The 19,962-nt window shown below is 48.1% G+C and overlaps 1 protein-coding gene across 1 annotated transcript in view; it reads left to right on the forward strand.

Moving 5' to 3' along the window:
* LOC111154717 (platelet activating factor acetylhydrolase 2) overlaps positions 1–18,702 on the forward strand; it is a 31,435-nt gene extending 12,733 nt beyond the window's left edge. The window contains exons 5-11 of the mRNA XM_022514577.1: positions 1,335–1,403; positions 1,781–1,922; positions 2,883–2,996; positions 6,565–6,656; positions 8,435–8,605; positions 10,370–10,524; positions 17,003–18,702. Coding sequence (XP_022370285.1) covers positions 1,335–1,403; positions 1,781–1,922; positions 2,883–2,996; positions 6,565–6,656; positions 8,435–8,605; positions 10,370–10,524; positions 17,003–17,097 — 838 coding nt within the window. The 3' untranslated portion in view covers positions 17,098–18,702. The remainder of the gene's footprint in view (positions 1–1,334; positions 1,404–1,780; positions 1,923–2,882; positions 2,997–6,564; positions 6,657–8,434; positions 8,606–10,369; positions 10,525–17,002) is intronic.
* Positions 18,703–19,962: the final 1,260 nt, after the last annotated feature.

The following is a 19,962-nucleotide window of genomic DNA, read 5'->3' on the forward strand; positions in this document are numbered from 1 at the left end:
AGCTCCTGCCATTCATCTACATTCCAGGCAATAGGAAGGGAGAACTCTCCTGAGACCTTTTTTTTTTCCTTGAAAGTTCTATCCAGCATCGTCGGTTACATCCCAATGACTAGAACTGCTCTGTTCATTTTAGTAGCTTCTAGCGACATGTGGCTGTTGAACATAGCAAATATGGCTGGTGTAAACTGAGATGTACTGAATTATAAGATACTGGATTTCAAAGACTTCATATGGGGGGCACCCGGGTGGCTCAGTGGATTAAGCCACTGCCTTCGGCTCGGGTCATGATCTCAGGGCCCTGGGATCGAGTCCCGCATCAGGCTCTCTGCTCAGCAGGGAGCCTGCTTCCTCCTCTCTCTCTCTCTCTGCCTGCCTCTCTGCCTACTTGTGATCTCTCTGTCAAATAAATAAATAAAATCTTAAAAAAAAAAAAAAAGACTTCATATGGGATAAAAGAGCTTAATAAAATATTTCATTAATTCCACATTTCTTTTTTAAAGTAATCTCTATACCCAACGTTGGTCTCAAACTCATGACCCCAAGATCAAGAATTAGATGCTCTACCGACTGAGCCAGCCAGGCACCCCTAATTCAGACATTTTGATTATATGTTAAAATGATAATGTTTTGGCTCTGTTAAATTAAATAAAATATATTATTTAAATTAATTCCACCTTTTTTTTAACTTTAAAAAATATATCTACTAGAGAATTTTAATAACTTACGAGGGCAGCATTATATTTCTGTTGCTGGGCTGGAACTTAATCACATAGATAAACCTGGCTACAAGGGAGGCTGCAGATGTCGTACTGATGCCTGTATCTTCAGCTGATAATCAGATTCTGCTACTAAGGAGGACAGAAAAATAAGTGTTTAGGCAGTTGACAGTGTCTGCCATATTCCTTTTTTTCTAGGAAGTTGGAGGCTGGACAGATTGACATGCTAAATTACAGGTGCATATTTGCATATTACAGAAAGGGCCAGAGTGCCTGTCTCCAGGGATCTGACCGGCTAATTTGGGAGACCTACAAGAATACGTAGACAATAAAAATGCAATTGTTGGAGTAGCCAGACTATATTGGGGGTGGGTGGAGGAGAGGAGTCAGGGTCCGTATGGGCTTGAAAACACTATGGATGGATTTACACATGGTTCTTGGAGCCCTGGGGAGACGAGTGCTCTGCTAACCAGAGAAAGCACCTTGAGGAGGGAGGGCTGCTGCAGGTGAAACTTCCTCTCTTCAGTCTTTTGAGATGGTCACCAGCAGAGCATGGTTGGAATGGGGGCTGCAGGGGGCCATTCTTCTGAGCTCTCCTCTCCTCTCTCGCATCTCTAGGACGCTGTATTCAGCCTTCTGCATGGAGCTCGCCTCCCACGGCTTTGTGGTTGCTGTCCCAGAGCACAGGTGAGGGGTGAAGGCCATAATGAACTCTTGGATCCGCTGCCGCCAGTGGGCTGGGATAGAGGCTAGTCCCTTACCCATATATTATTTCTAATCTTCACAATGACCATGCAAGGCAGGTATTCTACTCATTTTCAAGACAAGGAAACCAAAGTTCAGAGGTTCACTTGCTGGAAGGGACACAGCTGAGTTGGGGCCCAAGTCCAAGTCAGTCTTTAAAATCGGTGTTTTTTTCTACTCTCCTGTGTATGGCCCCAGATCTTTCTCCCTGCTAGCCAAAAGATGACCTAGAGTGTCTTGGCGGAAATGGAGGACTTGGCAAAGGGGAAAAGTAAGCTCAAGGGCGTCCTCTAGTTTCTCCAGCGGCACGTGTATTTCAGGGATGGGTCCGCCGCGACCACCTGTTTCTGCAAGCAGGCCCCGGGGGAGAACCAGCAAACTCCCGAGCCGCTGGAGGAAGAATGGATCCCTTACTATCAGATTGAGGAAGGGGAGAAGGAGTTCCATGTCCGGAATTGCCAGGTAGGCTGTGCTTGTGTTGGGGCAGGAGAGTTAATAAGCCTGTCCTCTTGAAACTAACAGTCCCTAAGAAGACTGAACTAAGAAGACTTTGACCTTCTGTCCTGAAATCTCACTCAGAGTGGGTCTGAGCTTGCCATCGCAGAGAAAGGGGGTAGTAATCAAGACTCTTCACAATTGCAGGTGACAGAAACTTAATTTAATCTTGGTAGGCAAACCAGAGAATTGACTGGCTTATACAGGCTGCATGTAAGGGGCGGGACCACTGGAGCCCGACCATCAAGATGTTTTTTCCTTCTCTGTCTCCTCTGCTGGTTGGTCTTATCTGCAGACTGGCTTAGAACCACGAGGTTAAAACCACAGCTCTGGACAGACTGAGTTTGCATATACCTGGCCTCACCACCGGAGAGAATAGGGCTCCTTGGAGGGTCGTCCCCCAGTCGTCACACCTGCCTCAGGCTGCAGAATGGAAAATCCTGGAGGGAGGCTCCTGGGAAATTTTCATCAGAAATAGGTCGACAGATTTGAGGGGGTCACAGTCCTCAAAAGTCAGGGGTAGTGGGTGAATTGGGGGCAGGTAAGCGCTAGGCAGACGAAAACAATAGATGTGTGCTATAAATAGGCAAGTAGAATCCAGTACTGGGTTGATTCAAAAAAACACTCATTTCTTTTGTGTTCAGGGTGCTTTCCTATGTGTTGTCTTATTGGGTCCTCCTGACGCCCCATGGGGAGGGGGGCAGAGTGTGAAGGGCCGTGCTGAGGCCAGTGGACTGTTAGGTGGAGCTTGCGTGAGCTGCTGGGAGGTTGCTGAGCCTTTCTCAGGCCGTGGAGCCCACGGTGCTTGCTGAGCACTAGGTGGGCACACTCTCCCCACACCCTCCCTCGGCTCTGTCAGAGAGTGAGTTTCTCGCCGAACGGTTGTGCTGTGTTCTGTTCCCACCGCCCCCAGACTCTGTGTTGCAGGTGCATCAGAGGGTGAACGAGTGTACCCGGGTGTTGAGGATCCTGCAAGAGGTCACTGCTGGGCAGATCGTCCTCAATATCTTGCCCGACGGGCTGGATCTGATGACCTTGAAGGTATGGCAGCATTCGGTGTCACCTGGAGCACACGTGTTCATCAGGACCTTGGGGTCTGTTCTGTTACACATAACAAAAACCTAACTCATTGGCTTAAACCAGAAGAGAATTTGTTGGCTCCGATAAGTGAAGAAGACCAAACGCAGACTGGCTTTAGGCCAGCGTAGCAAGATCCAGGGTCTCAGACATTGTCATCCAGGCTCTGGCACTGTCTCTTCTTCTCCTGGCTCCCTTCCACTCCACGTGTGGGCTTCATTCTCACCGGACTCTCTCCATTAGGCAGGAACCCTGGTTGCTGGCAGCCCAAGCCTATATTTCAGTGCAGCTTCAAATTTAAAAGGAAAAGAGATTCTCGTGACTTCCACTGTTCTGAGAAGGCTGTGGCCCTGCTTGGGTTACATGTCCCTTCCGGACCAGTCACTGTACCAGAGGGACAGGGTGTTCTGATTGGCCTGCCTACGTTATACACCCACTTCTGGGTCAGGGGAACCTGAGCGCCAGGACTGGCATCCCTATGGGGCCACGTGGATAAGGGAAAGATGTTTCGTTCCCCAAAGGAAGGGCTGTTGAGCAACAAACAACCTGTGTTCTTTTCTAATTCTTTCCTTTGAGGGAATCCCAAAAATCCTTCCAGGAGGATAGAAACTGCCCCAGCTATGGAATCTGGTTCCTGTGCAGATACATTCCCAGCAACCACCCCCATCTTTCCCACCTGAGTTCAAAAGTAGCTCAGGCTCTATTTAGAGAACCAAGAAATCACACAAAAGCATAAAGAAAAAAAGCTTTTCTTTTTCCATGTTCACGTTTGTCTTTCCAGTTCCTTCAAAATGCGTAACACATATGTTTATGTTTTTAAAAACAATAATGTTATTATTTAATACGTGCTGTTTTGTGGCCCTTTTTTTTCACTTAGCATACTAGTCTGGATGTCTTCTTATGCCAGTTAATATTTTTCTATGGCATGATTTTTTGATAGCCATGTAGTATGCCATTGCACAAATGAGAATGAGGGGTGTGTGTGTGTTTGTATATGTACATACCTACATACATATATACATATATATAAATTAACAACTACTGTTGTATGAGTACTTAAAATGATAAGAGCCCCTTACAGAAACTTAACGCAGCAAGCATTATTAGCTCTTTACATAAAAAGAAACCAAGGATCAAAGAGGCTAAGAATCCACCCAAGGTTACACAGTCAAGTAAGTGGTAGAGTCAGACTTCAAACTGGGGCCTTTGATCCCAAAGCCTGTGCTGTGTGCCCCACAGACTTATTAGCAAATGCCTTTTAAAGGCTCTGGTCGAGTCAAGGCCAACCAGGGCACGGTATCTGCCTGGAGGGCAGCTGGGAGCCGACATCTGAAGCACTTCTCCAGCAGAGCGCTGTGTGCTGCCGGCCCTTAGCAGACAGACAGGGTTTAGGGCACTGAAGTGCAGGGTTGCGTGCCTGTGAGCCTGCGACAGGCCTTGGGCAGGCTGGAGTTGAGTTGGATTATCATTCGGAGAAAGACGGCATAAAAACAGCTAAGAACATTTTCACCTAGCAGAGTAAGTTCTAAAAATTGATTACTCACTCTTGTTGGCAAAGCTCTGGAGAAGTAGGTACTGTGCTGGGTTGCCTGTGAGAGTACAGACTGCCCCACGCAGAGCAGTTTGGCAATAGCTATCAGCCGTACAAGCGGGCATATTCTTTGACCTAGCGATGTCCAGTTCTAGGAATGGATTCTGTAGATATCTGCACGTGCAGCTTGATAATATGTACAAGGTTATTCATTCCACTGCTGTTGGTCACGGCAAAAGACTGGTCATATCCTAAGTGTTCTCCAGTAAGGGAAGTAGTAGAATAGATTATGGGACAATGGATATTAGTTTTGGTAATGCTAATTGCTGTAACTCCCAAGTCCCAGATCTCAGTAGCTTAATGCAATACAAACTTACTTCTCTCCCACGCAAAGTTGCAAACGGGTGCTCCTCTTGCAAGGGGTGACTTAGGGATCCAGGCTCCTTTTAGCTTATAGCTCTACCCTTTCCACTTGTGAGACACAAGGCCACTGTGTGCATTAAGCCAGGAGCGGGGAAGGGCATGGAGGTTTGTACAAAACACTTTTTTATGGGCCAGGCCTGGAAGTGGAGATACCGCTTTCATGCTCCTCCTGTTGGCTGGAACTCAGTCCCAAGGCCATGTCCAGCTGCTGGGAAACAGAGTCCAGCTGTATGTTTGGAAAGAAGAGAGACAGATTTGGTGATCAGCCAACCATCTACGCCATGGGGAAACCAGATGTAGTTATAAAAAAGGATAAGGAAGGTCTTTCTGTAACTAATATTATTATGCACAAAGGTAAGTTTTGTGTAAAGAGTGGGGATGTAGAGATTTGCATTTACCTGTGTGTGCATTAGTTCTCCATTAGCTCTCCATTAGCTCTCCAAAGACACTGAAGAAACTGACCCATTTGGGGATACGTGTTGGGCCACTATGTGGAAAGGGAATGTGGTATGTGGGTGACTTATTTATATGCTCCTGATTTTCTGCATATATAAATATATTAACCTATGAAAAAAAGCAGAAGTGGCCATCAACCAAGTTGTTGGTCTGAAGGTACTAAGCAAAGGGAGAGAGTTTAGGTACAGAGCCTCAGGGTGGAAACTGGGGAGAGCAGAGGAGAGCACGGGTTCAGGGCAGAGCCTCGACCACAAAGGCTAGAGAGATTTCCCGAACCCTTCGGCAGGCAGCTGCAGTGGCTTCTTACATAACCGTGCCCTAGAGGCTTCTGGGGACAACTAGAAATAGATATTTGCAGAGCAGGAAGAGCAAGCCGACTCATTCTGCCCGATCAAAGTCAGGACAGATACCCAGAAGAAGTAGAAGCTGGCTTTGTTTCTACACAAGGAGCCCTTGCCTTCAGAGGGACATGGAGGAAGCAGTAGCTTTCCGTTCTGTCCCCTACTTGGCTCCTGTGTCACCCTTTGGTCTGGCTGTAAGGCAGGGATCTAGGGGTTGGAGACGGGTCTCGTTCCTAACGTGCTCGCACGGATGGATCTGTGTGGAATCCATCATTTAGGCCCAGTCATTTCTTCACGTATATTTAGCTGTCTCCCTGGTCCAGGCATCACAGGTGGTATGCTTACAAAAATGAAGATGAGGAGCGCCTGGGTGGCTCAGTGGGTTAAAGCCTCTGCCTTCGGCTCAGGTCATGATCCCAGGGTCCTGGGATTGAGCCCCACATCAGGCTCTCTGCTCAGCAGGGAGCCTGCTTCCCCCTCTCTCTCTGCCTGCCTCTCTGACTACTTGTGATCTCTGTTAAATAAATAAATAAAATCTTTAAAAAAAAAAAACGAAGATGAAGAGCATAATTTTCAGAATTCCTGACTGCAGGAAGTTGTCTGGTCTGGGGATTGGCTGACCGGCCGCTCTCCGTTGGGCACGAGGTTCCTGCCCTACAGGTGGGACCTCACCCGCTGTACAGTGCTTCTGCCTCATTGTCTCTCTACTTCCTGTCTCTGAAGAATTCCTGGAAAAGCAGCCCCACATTTCTGATTTGGTTCAGTTCTCTGCTTTCCTCAGGGCAGCATCAACATGAGCCGCGTGGCTGTGATGGGACATTCATTTGGCGGGGCCACAGCTGTCTTGGCTTTGGCCAAGGAGACCCAGTTTCGGTGAGTGTCCTAGCGACGCTGCTGTGAGCTCTGCGCACTGTTCTGTCATTCAGCAAGTATTTGTCACACAAGTGTTGTGTGCTAGGCCTTGGTTTGGGAGCTGGCAAACAAGAAAATAAGGTCTCTGATTTCATGGAATTATGTTATTGTGGGAGGAGACGGAGGAGTAAACAAGCTAACAGCCAAATCCCCAGCATTCAGGTGCAGTGAAGAAAATAAACGAGGCTGATACGCCAGAGTAATTTGAGGCTTCCTTCAGAAAGTGACGTAAGCCAAGACTTCAGAAGCCAACTGTGTGAAGGTCTAGGGAAGGATCATTCTAGGCAGAGGGAACAGGTAATGCAAAGGCCCTGAGGTAGAAGGAAGCTTGCGGTGTCAGTGTGGGAATGGCACAGTGAGTGAGGGGGAAGTGGTTCAAGATAATGATCAGAGAGATAAACGGGCTAGATCACACGGCCTTTTGGCCAGAGTGAAGAGTTCAATTTTATTCCAAGTACGATAGGAAACCATTAAGGGTTTTAAGCAGAGAAAAATATTTTAAGTTTTTATTTATTCATTTAACTAATCACTACACCCAGCGTGGGGCTCAAACTCACAACCCCGAGATCAAGAGTTGCATATTCTTCCAACTGAGCCAGGCAGGCGCCCTGAGAAAAGTCTTACTTACATGTTAAAGTATTAAGAATACAGTGCTGATAGTTCCAGGAAAAATCAGTGGATTAAGTGTCCAACTTGATCTCAGCCCAAGTCTTGACTCAGGGTCCTGAGTTCAAGCCCTGTGTTGGGTTCCACACTAGGCGTGGAGCCTACTTTAAAAAAAAAAAAAAAAGAATTAAAATAAAAATTTAAAAAAAAAGATCCCTCTGGCTACTGTATGAAGAGTAGATCATTGCAGGACAAGACTGAAAACCAAGAGGCCAGTTAGAGGAAGGCTATTTCAAAGTCAAGGTCAGAGATGATGGATTGGCATTCGGATGGAGGTGGCAGGATGGAGAGATGCAAATTGAGTCAGGATGTTTTAGAATTTGAGTGGGGGAGATGATTGTCCTTTATTGAGATGGAGAAGACTGGAGGAACTCTGGGTGGGGGAGAGGAGCTAATCTTAGGGCCTTAGTTTTTCCCCAGGGCACAGATTGCTGGACATACTGGCCATGTCTTTGAGCTGTGGCACCACGGAAGCTTTTCCTGACCTCCTGTGCTGTGCACACTGTGGGCTCACATAGCTCCTCATGCAGTCAGGGCACTAAGCTCTATTTTGTTCCCTTGTCTGTTCTGTCTCCCCTTGCTCCTTAAGATCAAGAACTGTGTTATGTGTCTCTGTATCCATAGCATGGGGCTAAGCACATAGTAGGTACTCAATGAATGTTGAATGAATGGCCTTTGAGTAACCCAGGTCAGCTGCCTGAGAGTAGACCTGGGAAAAGGTCTGATCCTTGCTGTCAGGGACTTTAAAATCTAGAAGGATCTGGGGTATCTAGCTGGCTTATTGAGTAGAGCATCCAATTCTTGACCTCAGGGTTGTGAATTCAAGTCCTGTGTTGGGCATGGAGCCTATTCTAAAATAAATATAAACAAACAAACAAAACCTAAAAGCATCTTTGGTGACAGGTAAAAGGGACGTCTCTCCAAGATCCCAACTGAAGGGTCTGGGGGTACCCCCTTCCTGGCTTTCTGAGCCTTCGTCCCACTGAAGGAAGAACCCTGTCCCTCCCCCACTGGCCTGAGTATTCTTGCCTGGGTTTCTGCACAGCAGTTCCAAATGTCTGGTCCTGTCGCAGGTGTGCTGTGGCTCTGGACGCTTGGATGTTTCCTCTGGAACATGACTTTTACCCCAAAGCCCGAGGCCCTGTGTTCTTTATCAATGCTGAGAAATTCCAGACAGTGGAAAGTGTCAACTCGATGAAGAAGATATGTGCCCAGCACGAACAGTCCAGGATCATAACTGTCCTGTGAGTAAGCCCCTGGGTCTTGATCAGGATCCCCAGTGTCCTCTCCGTTTGCTACTTGGTGATGACTCTCTTAATTTCTTGTAAATTATCTGTAAGTTCTACCCATTAACACAATACTTAAATACTTCCTGAAATGCAAAGTGTTAATTACTTTAGGATTTCTGGTCTGTCCTCCTTCATCTAGCTCTACCTACAGCAATTCCTTTACTACTTTATATGACCCGATGATGGGATTTACCTGTTGCTTCTGGAAGAAGAGTATTGTGGGATTGTGAGTTGGAGAGGGAAAGTATGGGTCGATGGACTCCAGAGATCTCTAACCTCATTTGGGAATTTTATTGAGTCTTTTGAAGAGTGTAAATACAACAGACCCTTGACATTCACAAGATAGACTTTTGGAGACCTTGAATACTTCAATTCAGATATCGTCCATAAACCATCTGTATTCTCCCCAAGAGAAACCACATTCACTTCCATTACTAGCATCATCAGGTGGTTTTCTCTTGGGAGCCACTTATCACAGAAAGAAAATTTTGAGTGACCTTCAGGTCCGTACCGTAGATCAGAAGTGGCACAGAATTCGGGTGCAGGGCTAAGGGCCCATGGACAAGTCTCCCAACTTGCTTCTGCCCTGCACTCGAGCCTAACAGAGCCTGACCACATATGCCTCAAGGGTCCCAGGTCCTAGTTCAGCAAAACGACCGACAACGAACTACATGTCCCAGGCTTCTGGAATCACTCGGGTAGTTGAAATCCTGAATCCAAAGCCCTGGAATGCTGGGAGTCCCGTAGTCAGTACTTCTTTTCATGCTTCTCTTGGCTAGGCTGTCTTCCTTAGGGCCAGTGCTCTCCTGTCCTTCAGATCTCATGGCTGCAGGGGACTGCATGACAGTTTCCCCAGCCAGTCAGATGGAGGATAATAGTGACCTCTGGAGGGAAAGGAGGCGAGAGCAGTTGGCAAGGAGAACCCAAGGGCGATCGCACTGTATTCTTAAACCGAGTGTTGGGTACCCAAGTGTCCATTATATTATTCTTTCCACTTTTTCATCTGCCTTAACACATTTTTAAAAACAAGTCGGGTTTTCTGCATGATGTCAACTAAAGTTTAGCGTTTAGATTTTCTTCCCTCATTGAATTGACTAGTAAATACTTAGCTGTGAGTCATAGCCCAAAGTGAACCTAGTGGGAATTTCACTTTTGAATTAAATGCATTTGATAGCTAGGAACTTAAATTCTAATCCAAAAGCCCTCTTTTATAGGTGTTTGCCCTTACTTTTTTGATTACCTCAATAAAGGCAGGTGATTCCTTCTCCTGTTTACTTTGTGGCACTATTCTGATGAAGAAGGAGCCGATATGTATTGTGACTATTCAAACATCACCAGGGAAAAGCCACAGTGGTTTATAATAACAGTGGAATGGCAGGTACGGCAGGCCTTGCCTCCTCGCCGCCTTGCCCTGTACCTGCCCTACTCTACTTAACTCAGCCTTTCCCGGCACTGTTAGACGTGGTCTGGGGGTTGAGGCAGCTTTGAAGCCAAACACACCTGCATTTAAGTCCTAGTTCTCTTCCTTCCTGGCTGTGTGACCTTGGGCAGATCATTTCCTCTGATTCTGTCCAAAGGAAAATGCTTCCCTTCCGAGACTGTGGTGAAAACTCAGAGGTGGTGCACATAAAGCCCCTTGCCCATGGTAGGTGCTTAGCAAATATTCGTGTGCTCTCACCTCCAGACCTGTACCAGTTACTCATTTCTTTTTGCCTCTAGTGGTTCTGTTCATCGGAGTCAAACTGACTTTGCTTTTGTGGCTGGTAACTGGATCGGTAAATTCTTCTTCACGCAAACTCGTGGGAGCTTGGACCCGTATGAAGGTCAGGAGGTTATGGCGAGGGCCATGTTGGCCTTCCTGCAGAAGCACCTAGGTAAGTAGAGAACTGGGGTTTGTGGGCAGCCCTGGGGGTCCCTTAGATTTCCTTACCCAGTGGCCTATCCTGACATGTCCCAGGTCAGGCAGATATATGGCAAAAGGAAAAATCTGAGTGAAGGAGAGAGTTGTGTAGAGTTGCAGACAGAATGCTTAGCTGTAAGTTTGCAGACCCTAACTCTTGTCTCTTACTCTTCGAATGACCTCAGCCTAGTCATTTTACTTCTGAGCCTCGGTTTCCTCACTGTAAATGGCACTTTCACCTCTCTCTCTCTCTCTCTCTCTTCCATTACCTGTGTCCTAACTCATTCTCACTCCCCTCACCTGTACTGCAGAGGCGGTTATGATGCCACATGGGCTAAGTTTGTAGACATACTTTAAACAAAACAAAGCATGGAAGGCTTATGACCAGTGTCATCCATCACTGACCAGCTAAGTGGCAACGCCTGTAGAGGTCTTTGGTGCAGCCTTCCACCCAGGGGACGTCTCCTCTCCCTTCGTCCCACTACACAGTCAGGCAGCATGGAGGGTGCACCGCTACGAGGGTCAGCCCCCTCTGCCTCTCCATTTTCAGACTGATATTCTAGTTAGGCTCCTTTTGGTTATGAGGACTGGAGATTCCATCATTTACCTTGAGGAAAAAAAGGAGAGTACCCCTGAAAGTACACCTGGCCACGTGGGAAGTGAAGAGTTAGGGGAACCGAGGTAGCTTAGCAGGACTGACTGCTCTCTCTGGTCTCTTTCGTGGGCTCAGTCTCTCTGTCTCTTCTTCTAATGACATCTGTTTCTCTTACCTCTGGTCTATTTTCTTCTTTTCTACTCTGGTTTTTCTCTTGCTGATAGCATCTCCTTATTCATAGGTAACTATGTTCTTCATAGCTTCGGTCAGCTCAAACCACTCACGGCTTGGTCTCCCTACTTCGTGGCATCCTTTTCCTCTGTGGCTGTCGGTCCTCACTGCCGTATTTTCTTGGGTTTCTTCGACCAGATTCCCAAGAGAGACAGCTTGATCTCCCAGCTCATCTTTACTTAGCAGTACGTTGTAGGCCGGTGCCCCACTGAGGCCTGGAGCTCTCTTGACTGATGTCCTTTTCTAATCCAGCCAGCATAGAGGAGGCGAGGGGCTGGGTGGCTCAGTCGGTTAAGCATCTGCCTTCGGCTGAGGTCATGATCTCAGCTTCTTGGGATGGAGCCCCGCATCGGGCTGTCTGCTTAGCGGTGAGTCTGCTTCTCCCTCTCCCTCTGATCTCTCTTGCTTTCACACTCTCTCAAATAAATAAAATCTTAAAAAAAAAAAAGAAAGAATGGAGGCAGCTACCACTGTGTGCCTCAGACTGATCCCTCAGCGGTGTTGTGCACAGAGCAGTTTCCTTCAGAAGGGAGCCAGGCCACCCCGAGTGTCCAGGGTCACCTCACTCTAGCCTAAGACCAAGATCTGATCCTTTCTGACTCCTCTCTGCTTGGCCTGGTCATCCCCTCGAGGGCCACCCATCGAAGCTGCAGACCCTTTGCACGTGGCAACTGTTCAGGTACTCAAAGTCCCCAGTGGTGTCTTCTCTGCGTTTTCTGTTCGGTAAGCTCGATGTCCATGGTACCTCCACCTGTTCCCCATGCAGTTCCCCATGTCGCCATTTATTATCCCCTTTGGATGCACTGTTTGTCAGGGTGCCTTTTGATGTGTGGTGCCCTGACTTGAACCTGACATGCTGGATGTGGTACATAGAGCAGGACGGTCACCTCTATGCTCTGGACACTAGACGTCTAATTGCATGGCCTGAGTGCCTAACAAATTTGGTGTGAATTCACTTTGCTTTCGTTTTTTAAAAAATATTTTATTTATTGACTTGAGAGAGATAGAGTGAGTGAGAGAGAGCACAAGCAAGGTGAAGGGCAGAGGGAGAAGCAGACTCCCTGCTGAGCAGGGAGCCCGGTGTGGGACTCGATCCCAGGATCCTGGGATTCGTGACCTGAGCTGAAGGCAGATGCTTAACCAACTGAGCCACCCAGGTGCCCACGGATTCAGTTTGCTTTTAAAATATATTTGTTCTGTTACGAATGTATTGATTCTCTTAACTGGAATTTACATATCTACGTACATGTTCATTTCATCTTGCTCCTGTGAGCCATGATGCCCCCTGGGTTTAGAGACCTTAGGGTTAATACTTTAAAGCAGTGCCCTATCACCGCATGGGAGAGGGAATGGATCTGTGACCCTAGACTGCAGTGGGGACTGACTACATGGTCCTCTGCCCACTCTCCCTGGTCACTGTTAGCATCATGTCATTAGCTTTAAAGAGTGAAAGATGGCAGGGGAGGCCACAGTGGCATGATCTGGCTGCCTTTAGAAGTGGTATCTGTTGAGCTAAGATGCTCATTACTGGAGACCAACAGAAGAGCTGGGAAGGAGAGTCTTAGACTGTAGGGAGATTATCCAGAACTTGCTTTATGCCAGGCCTTCACTAAGTACTCAGATTCACCATCACATGTAATCCTGAAGATGGTCCTCTCTGGTAGGTACTCGTTTCATTAAGGCCATTTTATAGATGAAGAAATGTAGCTTTGGAAATTTAAGTAATTTGTCCGCAGTTATCTGGTTATGAAGTGGCAAGGCCAAAATGCACCTAAATTGCCTGTTCCAAAGCCCACATACTTAGCTGATGCCCTGTCCTGCCAGCGACTCCAATGACCAAGGTGTAGCCTCAGTCTTGAGGAGACACAGAGAGCAGGCACCAAACTGATGGAAGGGAAAGGACAGCCAGGAGAGGAAGATCCCCAGACAAAGTGATGCGTGTCTTTAACCTTAACAGATGAGTCTGGTTCACCAGGGAAGGGGCCCAGGTCTTGTAAACAGAAGGCACAGAGGCTTGTGTGGTCGGTTTGGAGAAACTGGGTTTAGTGTGTCTGGCGCCCAGGAGAGTGAATTGGCAGAACTTAAAGGCAGAGAAGTGGGCAGAAGCCAGGTGTAAAAGCCACGGATTTGCTGAAATGAGTGTGGATTTTAGTCCATTGGCAAGGGAGTGTCATGAGTAGACGTGTGTGGGCCGTCCGGCTGCGTCATGGATGACGGGCGGTGGGCCTGTCTAAGAGGCTGAGGGTCCCACTCCGAGGCTCTGGTGTCACTAGGCGAGAAGAGATGGGACAGAGTCTGAAAAGGCAAAGCCTCTCCGTTTGGGGCAATTAGCTTTGCAAAGAGAGAAAAGCATTTTGGTGGCCACATGGTGCATGTCACACAGGAAACCAAAATGGGTTGCAGCGAGCTGTACCTCTCCCCGCTCCTAAAAATGCCTCTGGGAGCGCATCTGCCACTGACCCAGGGATGTTCCTTCTCTTTTATTAAGAAGATCGGTGCTTCTGTCCTATGAGCTTTAGGCAGCTTCTCTCTCCACTCTTCCACTCTCCCTTCTCCTTTCTCTGCAGACCTCTGACACCCTCCCCTCCCCTGTCTCTGAGCTGATGAACTTGGCCTCCCAGCTCACTGGGAGAATGGAAGTAGCCGGTACTTCCTCGAAATCCCAGCACCTCGTCCACCCACCTTTGTGTGGTGCTCTGCTCCATGCCTGGCTACTAGCTCCCAGTCCGTTCTCTAAGGCCAGCCCCACTACCTGCACACCACGTTCCCTTCTCTCCCCCGTGGGTTCAAGGTGATTGTGACAACAGGTTTTTCCTTTTATCTGCAGACGTCAATCTGCCCCTCTTGACCTGGTTCATTTCACCCTGAGATTTCTCTCTCTCTCTTATTTTTAAAGATATTATTTATTTGGGAGAGAGAGGGAGAGAGGGAGAGAGAGACGCAGCACAAGTAGGGGGAGAGGCAGGAGAGGGAGAAGCAGACTCCCCGCTGAGCAGGGAGCCTGATGCAGGACTCAATCACAGGAGCTTGGGCTCATGACCTGAGCCGAAGGCAGATGCTTAACCAACTGAGCCGCCCAGGTGCCCATCACCCTGAAATTTCTCTTAAAAGATACCTACTTGACCCCACTTTCCCCTCCAGTTAGCGCCCCATTTCCATGTTCCTCCTAACAAAACTCCTTGAAAGAATGTCCGTCTTTACTTTCTCTGCCTCTTCTCTCCACATTCTCTCCTAAACCCACTCTAGTCAGGCATTTGCATCCCAGTTCCCTGTGACAGCTGCTTTTGTCAACATGGCCAGTGACCGTCACAGCCCTCAGCCCGGTGGCAAGTTCTCCTTCCTCATCTGCTGCCATGCTCAGCACCTTCTGAGAGAGCTGGTGATGCCCTCCTCCGTGAAACCCCATGTTTGCTTCCAGAATACCCCACTGTGGGTGTTCTCCTGTCTGGACGTCTGCTCCTCCTCAGTCTGCGTTACTGCTTCCGGGGCTCAGGGCTTGGACCTTGTCTCTGTATCCCCTCACGTTATCTATCCACTCTCGTGGGTAAGTCTCAGGCTGACAACACCCCACTTTATGTCTCCAGTTCGATCTCTCGAGCATCAGATCTGTATAACCCGCCACTCAGGGCTTCTCCACCCAGTAGACATCCCCAACAAAACCTGATTCCGAGTTACTCAAGCTGACGTCTTCATTCTTTGCTCCCCTTTCCGATCCCTCAGAAATCCTCTTGGCTCTACCTTTCGACTACATGTGGAACCTCGTCACATGCCCTCACCCCCATGACTGTCACCCTGTCCAAGTTGTCTCTCCCTGCCCTTGCCTCCCCACATGGTCTTTTCTTAATCGAGTGGCCAGAGTGAACCTGATAGAAACTAAGTCCAGTCTCTCACACCCCTCTTCCGAATCCTCCATGGCTCCCCATTTCTTTGAGAGTCAAAGCCAATATCCAGCGTCCTGCTGGCCCTGTATGATGTGGCCCTCGGTCCCTCCTGGCCCCCCCTCCCTGCTGCTCCTCCCCAGGCCGCCTTCAGTGTTGCTGCACAAGCCTCCGGTGCTCCAGGCACACACCCACTTCGGGGTCTTTGCACTGCTGTTCCCGCTGTCTGCGACACTGTTCTGTTTGGTCCCGTGGCTTCTTCCCATCTCCTTTAGGTCTTTGTGCAGATCTCTCCAGTGAGGCCCACCCTGACCACCCTTTTATTTTTTTTTTTAAGTTATTTTATTTTATTTTAAAGATTTTATTTATTTGTTTGACAAACAGATTACAAGTAGACAGAGAGGCAGGCAGAGAGAGAGAGGAGGAAGCAGGCTCCCCACCGAGCAGGGAGCCCGATGCGGGGCTCAATTCCAGAACCCTGGGACCATGACCTGAGCCGAAGGCAGAGGCTTTAACCCCCTGAGCCACCCAGGTGCCCCTTAAGTTATTTTATTTAAGTAATCTCTATACCAGTGTGGGGCTAGAACTCATGACCCTGAGATCAAGAGTCATACATTCTTCTGAGCCACCCAGGCACCGCTGATCCCCCTTATTACGGCCCTGTACCTTCCCTTCCTCCCCTCATCCCCATCTCCCAGGCACCACCACTGCTTCTCTATCCGCTCTGTTTTTTCCCCATAGTACTTACCACCTTTTCCCACACGATATAATTTATTGTGTTTATTGTTACCTCTGCCTATTAGATTATGAGCTCTACGAGGATAACGGTTTCTGTTTTTGTGTGGATGTATTTTTAGCACCAAGAACAGATTGGCCCATCATGGGTGTGCTTGATAGTTTCTGAATTGATGAATATGTAACACTTACTTGTTGAGGAACTCTTCCCTGCCAGGTTTGTGGCAGGGCACTGGGGATCCAGAGATGAAGGAGAGTGGTCCCTGCCTTCTGTCCCAGCTTTTGTTTGTTTGGAACAAAAGCACCATTTGCCTGTTCAGCTGTGCCCTGCTCCCTCCGCCTGAGGCCTTAGTCCCTTTTTGACTGTTCTTGCTATGGTAGACCCATCTGCCTGCGATCCCAGGGCCCTCTCTGGAACCCTATCCGGTGATGGGCTGCCTCACGATGTTGCCATCCAGTTCTCTCCCACCCATCATGGAAGTCCCCTGGCTGACGTGCAAAGATCCCTTCCTTCCTGCTCAACGGCTTCCCTGAGCTTGGACGTGGGCTTTCCATTTTCTCACGCCTTTGACCCAGGTTTGAATTCTGTCTCTACCACTTCTCCATTGGAATGACCTTGGGTGAGTCGGGTAGCTTCTCTGAGCCTCAGTTTCCTCCTCTCTAAAATAGCTAATACAGGACTTTCTGTGTAGGGAGACTGTGAAAATTACATGAATCGGTGTGTGTCTGGCACCGTTTCTAGGATGCATTACCCTTCGGTAAATGCTGCCTTCTGCTATTATTATTGTCCTTACTGGGTTGTTCCAGGTCAAGCAAGTCATTTATGAAGCACACTGATGAAACATTCAGTGGATACTAGTTACCATAGTGCTCTCACCATCACACCCACTATAACCAGTCCTTTCCATATCCCTGGTGCTCTTCTCCAGGATGACCCCTGAAATCCACGGTAGCTACTCTTTGAACTAACCTTACAAAGATTTCCCTAACCTTCCTGTTTTTTTCCCACACAGACCTACAAGAGGACTATGACCAGTGGAACAGCCTCATTGAAGGCATTGGACCATCGCTCACCCCAGGGGCCCCACACCATCTGTCTAGCCTGTAGGCGCAACTCAGTGAAAGGTCACTGAGCTGAGTTCCCATTTGGGGCCTGCCCAGGGACACATAGCCTCCTACCAAGAAGTGGCTGATGTGACCCTCACAGATTAAGAGGATGTAATTACGCTGCTGATTGGATAACTGGGTACTTTGATCTTGGACTTGCTGATCTTAAACTCACGCTGGGACTTGAATCACTTACTGACTTTCTGGGAACTGAACCCTGATGGTGTGTGCGGGGAACAAGCAGTGGGGTAGAGCTGGGGGGCGGGGGGGTTGCTTCAAGCTTTAAGCTGAACAGTATTAACCCAGGGGCCTACTCTCTCCCCTTGGGCCATTGTATCTTCTGCCATGGAAGAAATGAAACCAAAGGATGGAGTGAAATTCCCACCTTCAGGACCTCTAGCCCAGCTTAGCACTACCTCTTCCTGCCTCTCAGCCTTTCCCTCCCCAGGGCCATTTGGTAAGTTCTGAGCACTTTAGGTAACTTTCTAGGACGTGGACCACCATCAAGATTCTCCATTTATTTTCTTGTTCCATGAAACATGGTCAGGACTCAGACTTGTGAGCCCACAGAGGAGGGTGGGAGTAGTGTCCTCACAGCATAGGGAGAGAAGCTGAGGTCCAGAGTGGTATCACAGAAGCTCTGGGTGTCAGGGAGGTTTGCCAGAAATGTACCTTAACAGGAACCCACACAAGTTGGTGGAGATGGAGAAGGTAGGTTAACACCATTAAGTGGCCATTTGAACAGGCCCTTGCCACAGGAGGGAGACGGTTTGGTTGGTTATAATTCAGCCCCCCCGCCCCCCGGAGATATCTAGGAACACTTTGGTCTTTCCTCTTACCTCAGGTATCATGAGCCTCCAACGCGCCCAGAATCAGGGTGCTATAATTGTCTGTTTTCCGGCTCTGAGGCCCTAGCCTCAAATGTATGTCAAGATATAGACTGAATTTCCATTCTGTTCCATTTATAATATGAATGATATTAATACTCATGTTTGCCTAATGATACATTGGAATATTTTCTTTATTTAATCTACATTAGAGCAAGATGGCGAGCCATCTGGAAGTAACTTTTCCTTCTGTCTTTCTTTGTTCGCTTACCACTTATGCCCATGTGGGGAAAAAAACTTTAAAAGGAAAGGAAATCTTCCTGGAGATCTAACTCAAGGCTGTCCGGGAACATCATCCTGAAACTCTCCTCTCCCCTCCTTCAGACATCATACCTCAGCCCAGGTAGGGGACTCCAGATGAGGCAGGAGCAAAAAGGGTCTACACAGTAGACCCAAGGTCAGTGCCACCAAAGCAAGCAGGGACCATGTCTCCCATTTCAACAGCTGTTCTTTCTAAGACACGAAATACCGGGTCCACTGAGACTTGGGAGAATCTTAGGAATTCTGGCAAGACAGAGTATAAAGAGAAAATCCTTTATTAAAGCGCTGGGCTCTAGAATTGTGTATCCTGGTTTTGAGTCCTGACTCTACCACCACCGTGTAAATTCGAGCAAATTGTGTTCTCTTTCCATTCTCAGTTCCCGACTTTCTAAAACGGGGATCTGCACCATGAATTGTTCAGCGGATTAAGCGTAAGGATGTGTGACCCATGGGTTATTTAAAAGTATGTTTCCTACTTTCCAAATATGTGAGATTTTTTTAACTATCTTACAGCTTTTGTTTTCTGGCTTGATTGCTTTGTGGTCAAAGAAAATAACCTTATGGTCTTCATCCTTCAACATTTGTTGAAACTTGCTTTTTGGCCCACTGGAAGATCAGTTTTATAAATATTCCATATATGATTTAAAAGACTGTATATTTTGAAGTTTGGGACTTGCCGTTTTACTCAACAACACATTACGGACTTCTTCTAGGAGAGTGCATACAAGTATTTTAGAGAGCCTGCAAACCCCCGTACAGGGACCAGAGCCCGTCCGCACTCAGAGAACCAGTAGATGCCACTTCTTGTGCCTGGGGCTGGTCCTGCAGGTGCTGGGGGCCAGTGCTGGCAGCATTAGCCCAGGAGACCCAGCAAGTATGTCCCATGTCTATGTAGGTATCGTTAAGAAGGTACTCAGAAACTGGACCAACCTCCCCCATTCAGTTCATGATCTGGTATTGATTCACTTATCCGGCAACACTGGAGTAGGTGAATCTTTATATAATTGAAAATTATCCTTTAAGCCACAAAATAGAATATTTTGAGTGGCAATCTACCGAAAAGATAATGCACACATTTTCTTAATGTGAGCCGACCTCTGACTTTTTAGGATGTTTCTGTTAAGATAAACTAGATTATGTAGTCGTTAACAGCAGTCCCCAAAGGTAACAGGTGTATTTCTTGCCCATGTCCTTGATCTCTGTTGGTTGGGGAAGCTCTGCCTGGCGGCATCTTTATCCGCACTTGGGGACCCAGGCTGGCTGAAAGCTTTTGCTGCCAGCTGCTGTGATGGAGCGCCCACTAGCGCTTGAACCTTCTGCCCAAAAGGGCCACCCACTCCCTGTTTCCATTCACATTTCATTAGCCAGAGCAAGTCATCTGGCCATACCTAGTACCCCACACCACCCGCAGGAGAGCTGACCTATCGGTGGGCAGGTCTGAGGTCCAAGCAGCGGTATCCTCTGGTCTGCAAAGACGTGGAGAGCTGTTTGCTTCGACCCTCTGCGGCCCCAGTGGCTGTCCTCGGAGTTCTCTTGATTGCTTTTCAGAGTCCTGCTGTCTCCCTTGTGGTCGGACTGCCAGCTCTCACTCCTCTTTGCCTTAAATGCGCCCGGCCCTGGCAGTCCTCCCTGATCCCTTCAAGTCTGTGACCTCTGATGAGCCACCTTACTTACAATTGTCTAAAGTAAAAGCAGGTAGTCAGAGAGGGCGTTAGAGA

This window comes from Enhydra lutris, unplaced genomic scaffold, assembly GCF_002288905.1.
Source record: "Enhydra lutris kenyoni isolate GAN:26980312 unplaced genomic scaffold, ASM228890v2 scaffoldscaffold38, whole genome shotgun sequence".
Classification (NCBI taxonomy): Eukaryota; Metazoa; Chordata; class Mammalia; order Carnivora; family Mustelidae; genus Enhydra; species Enhydra lutris.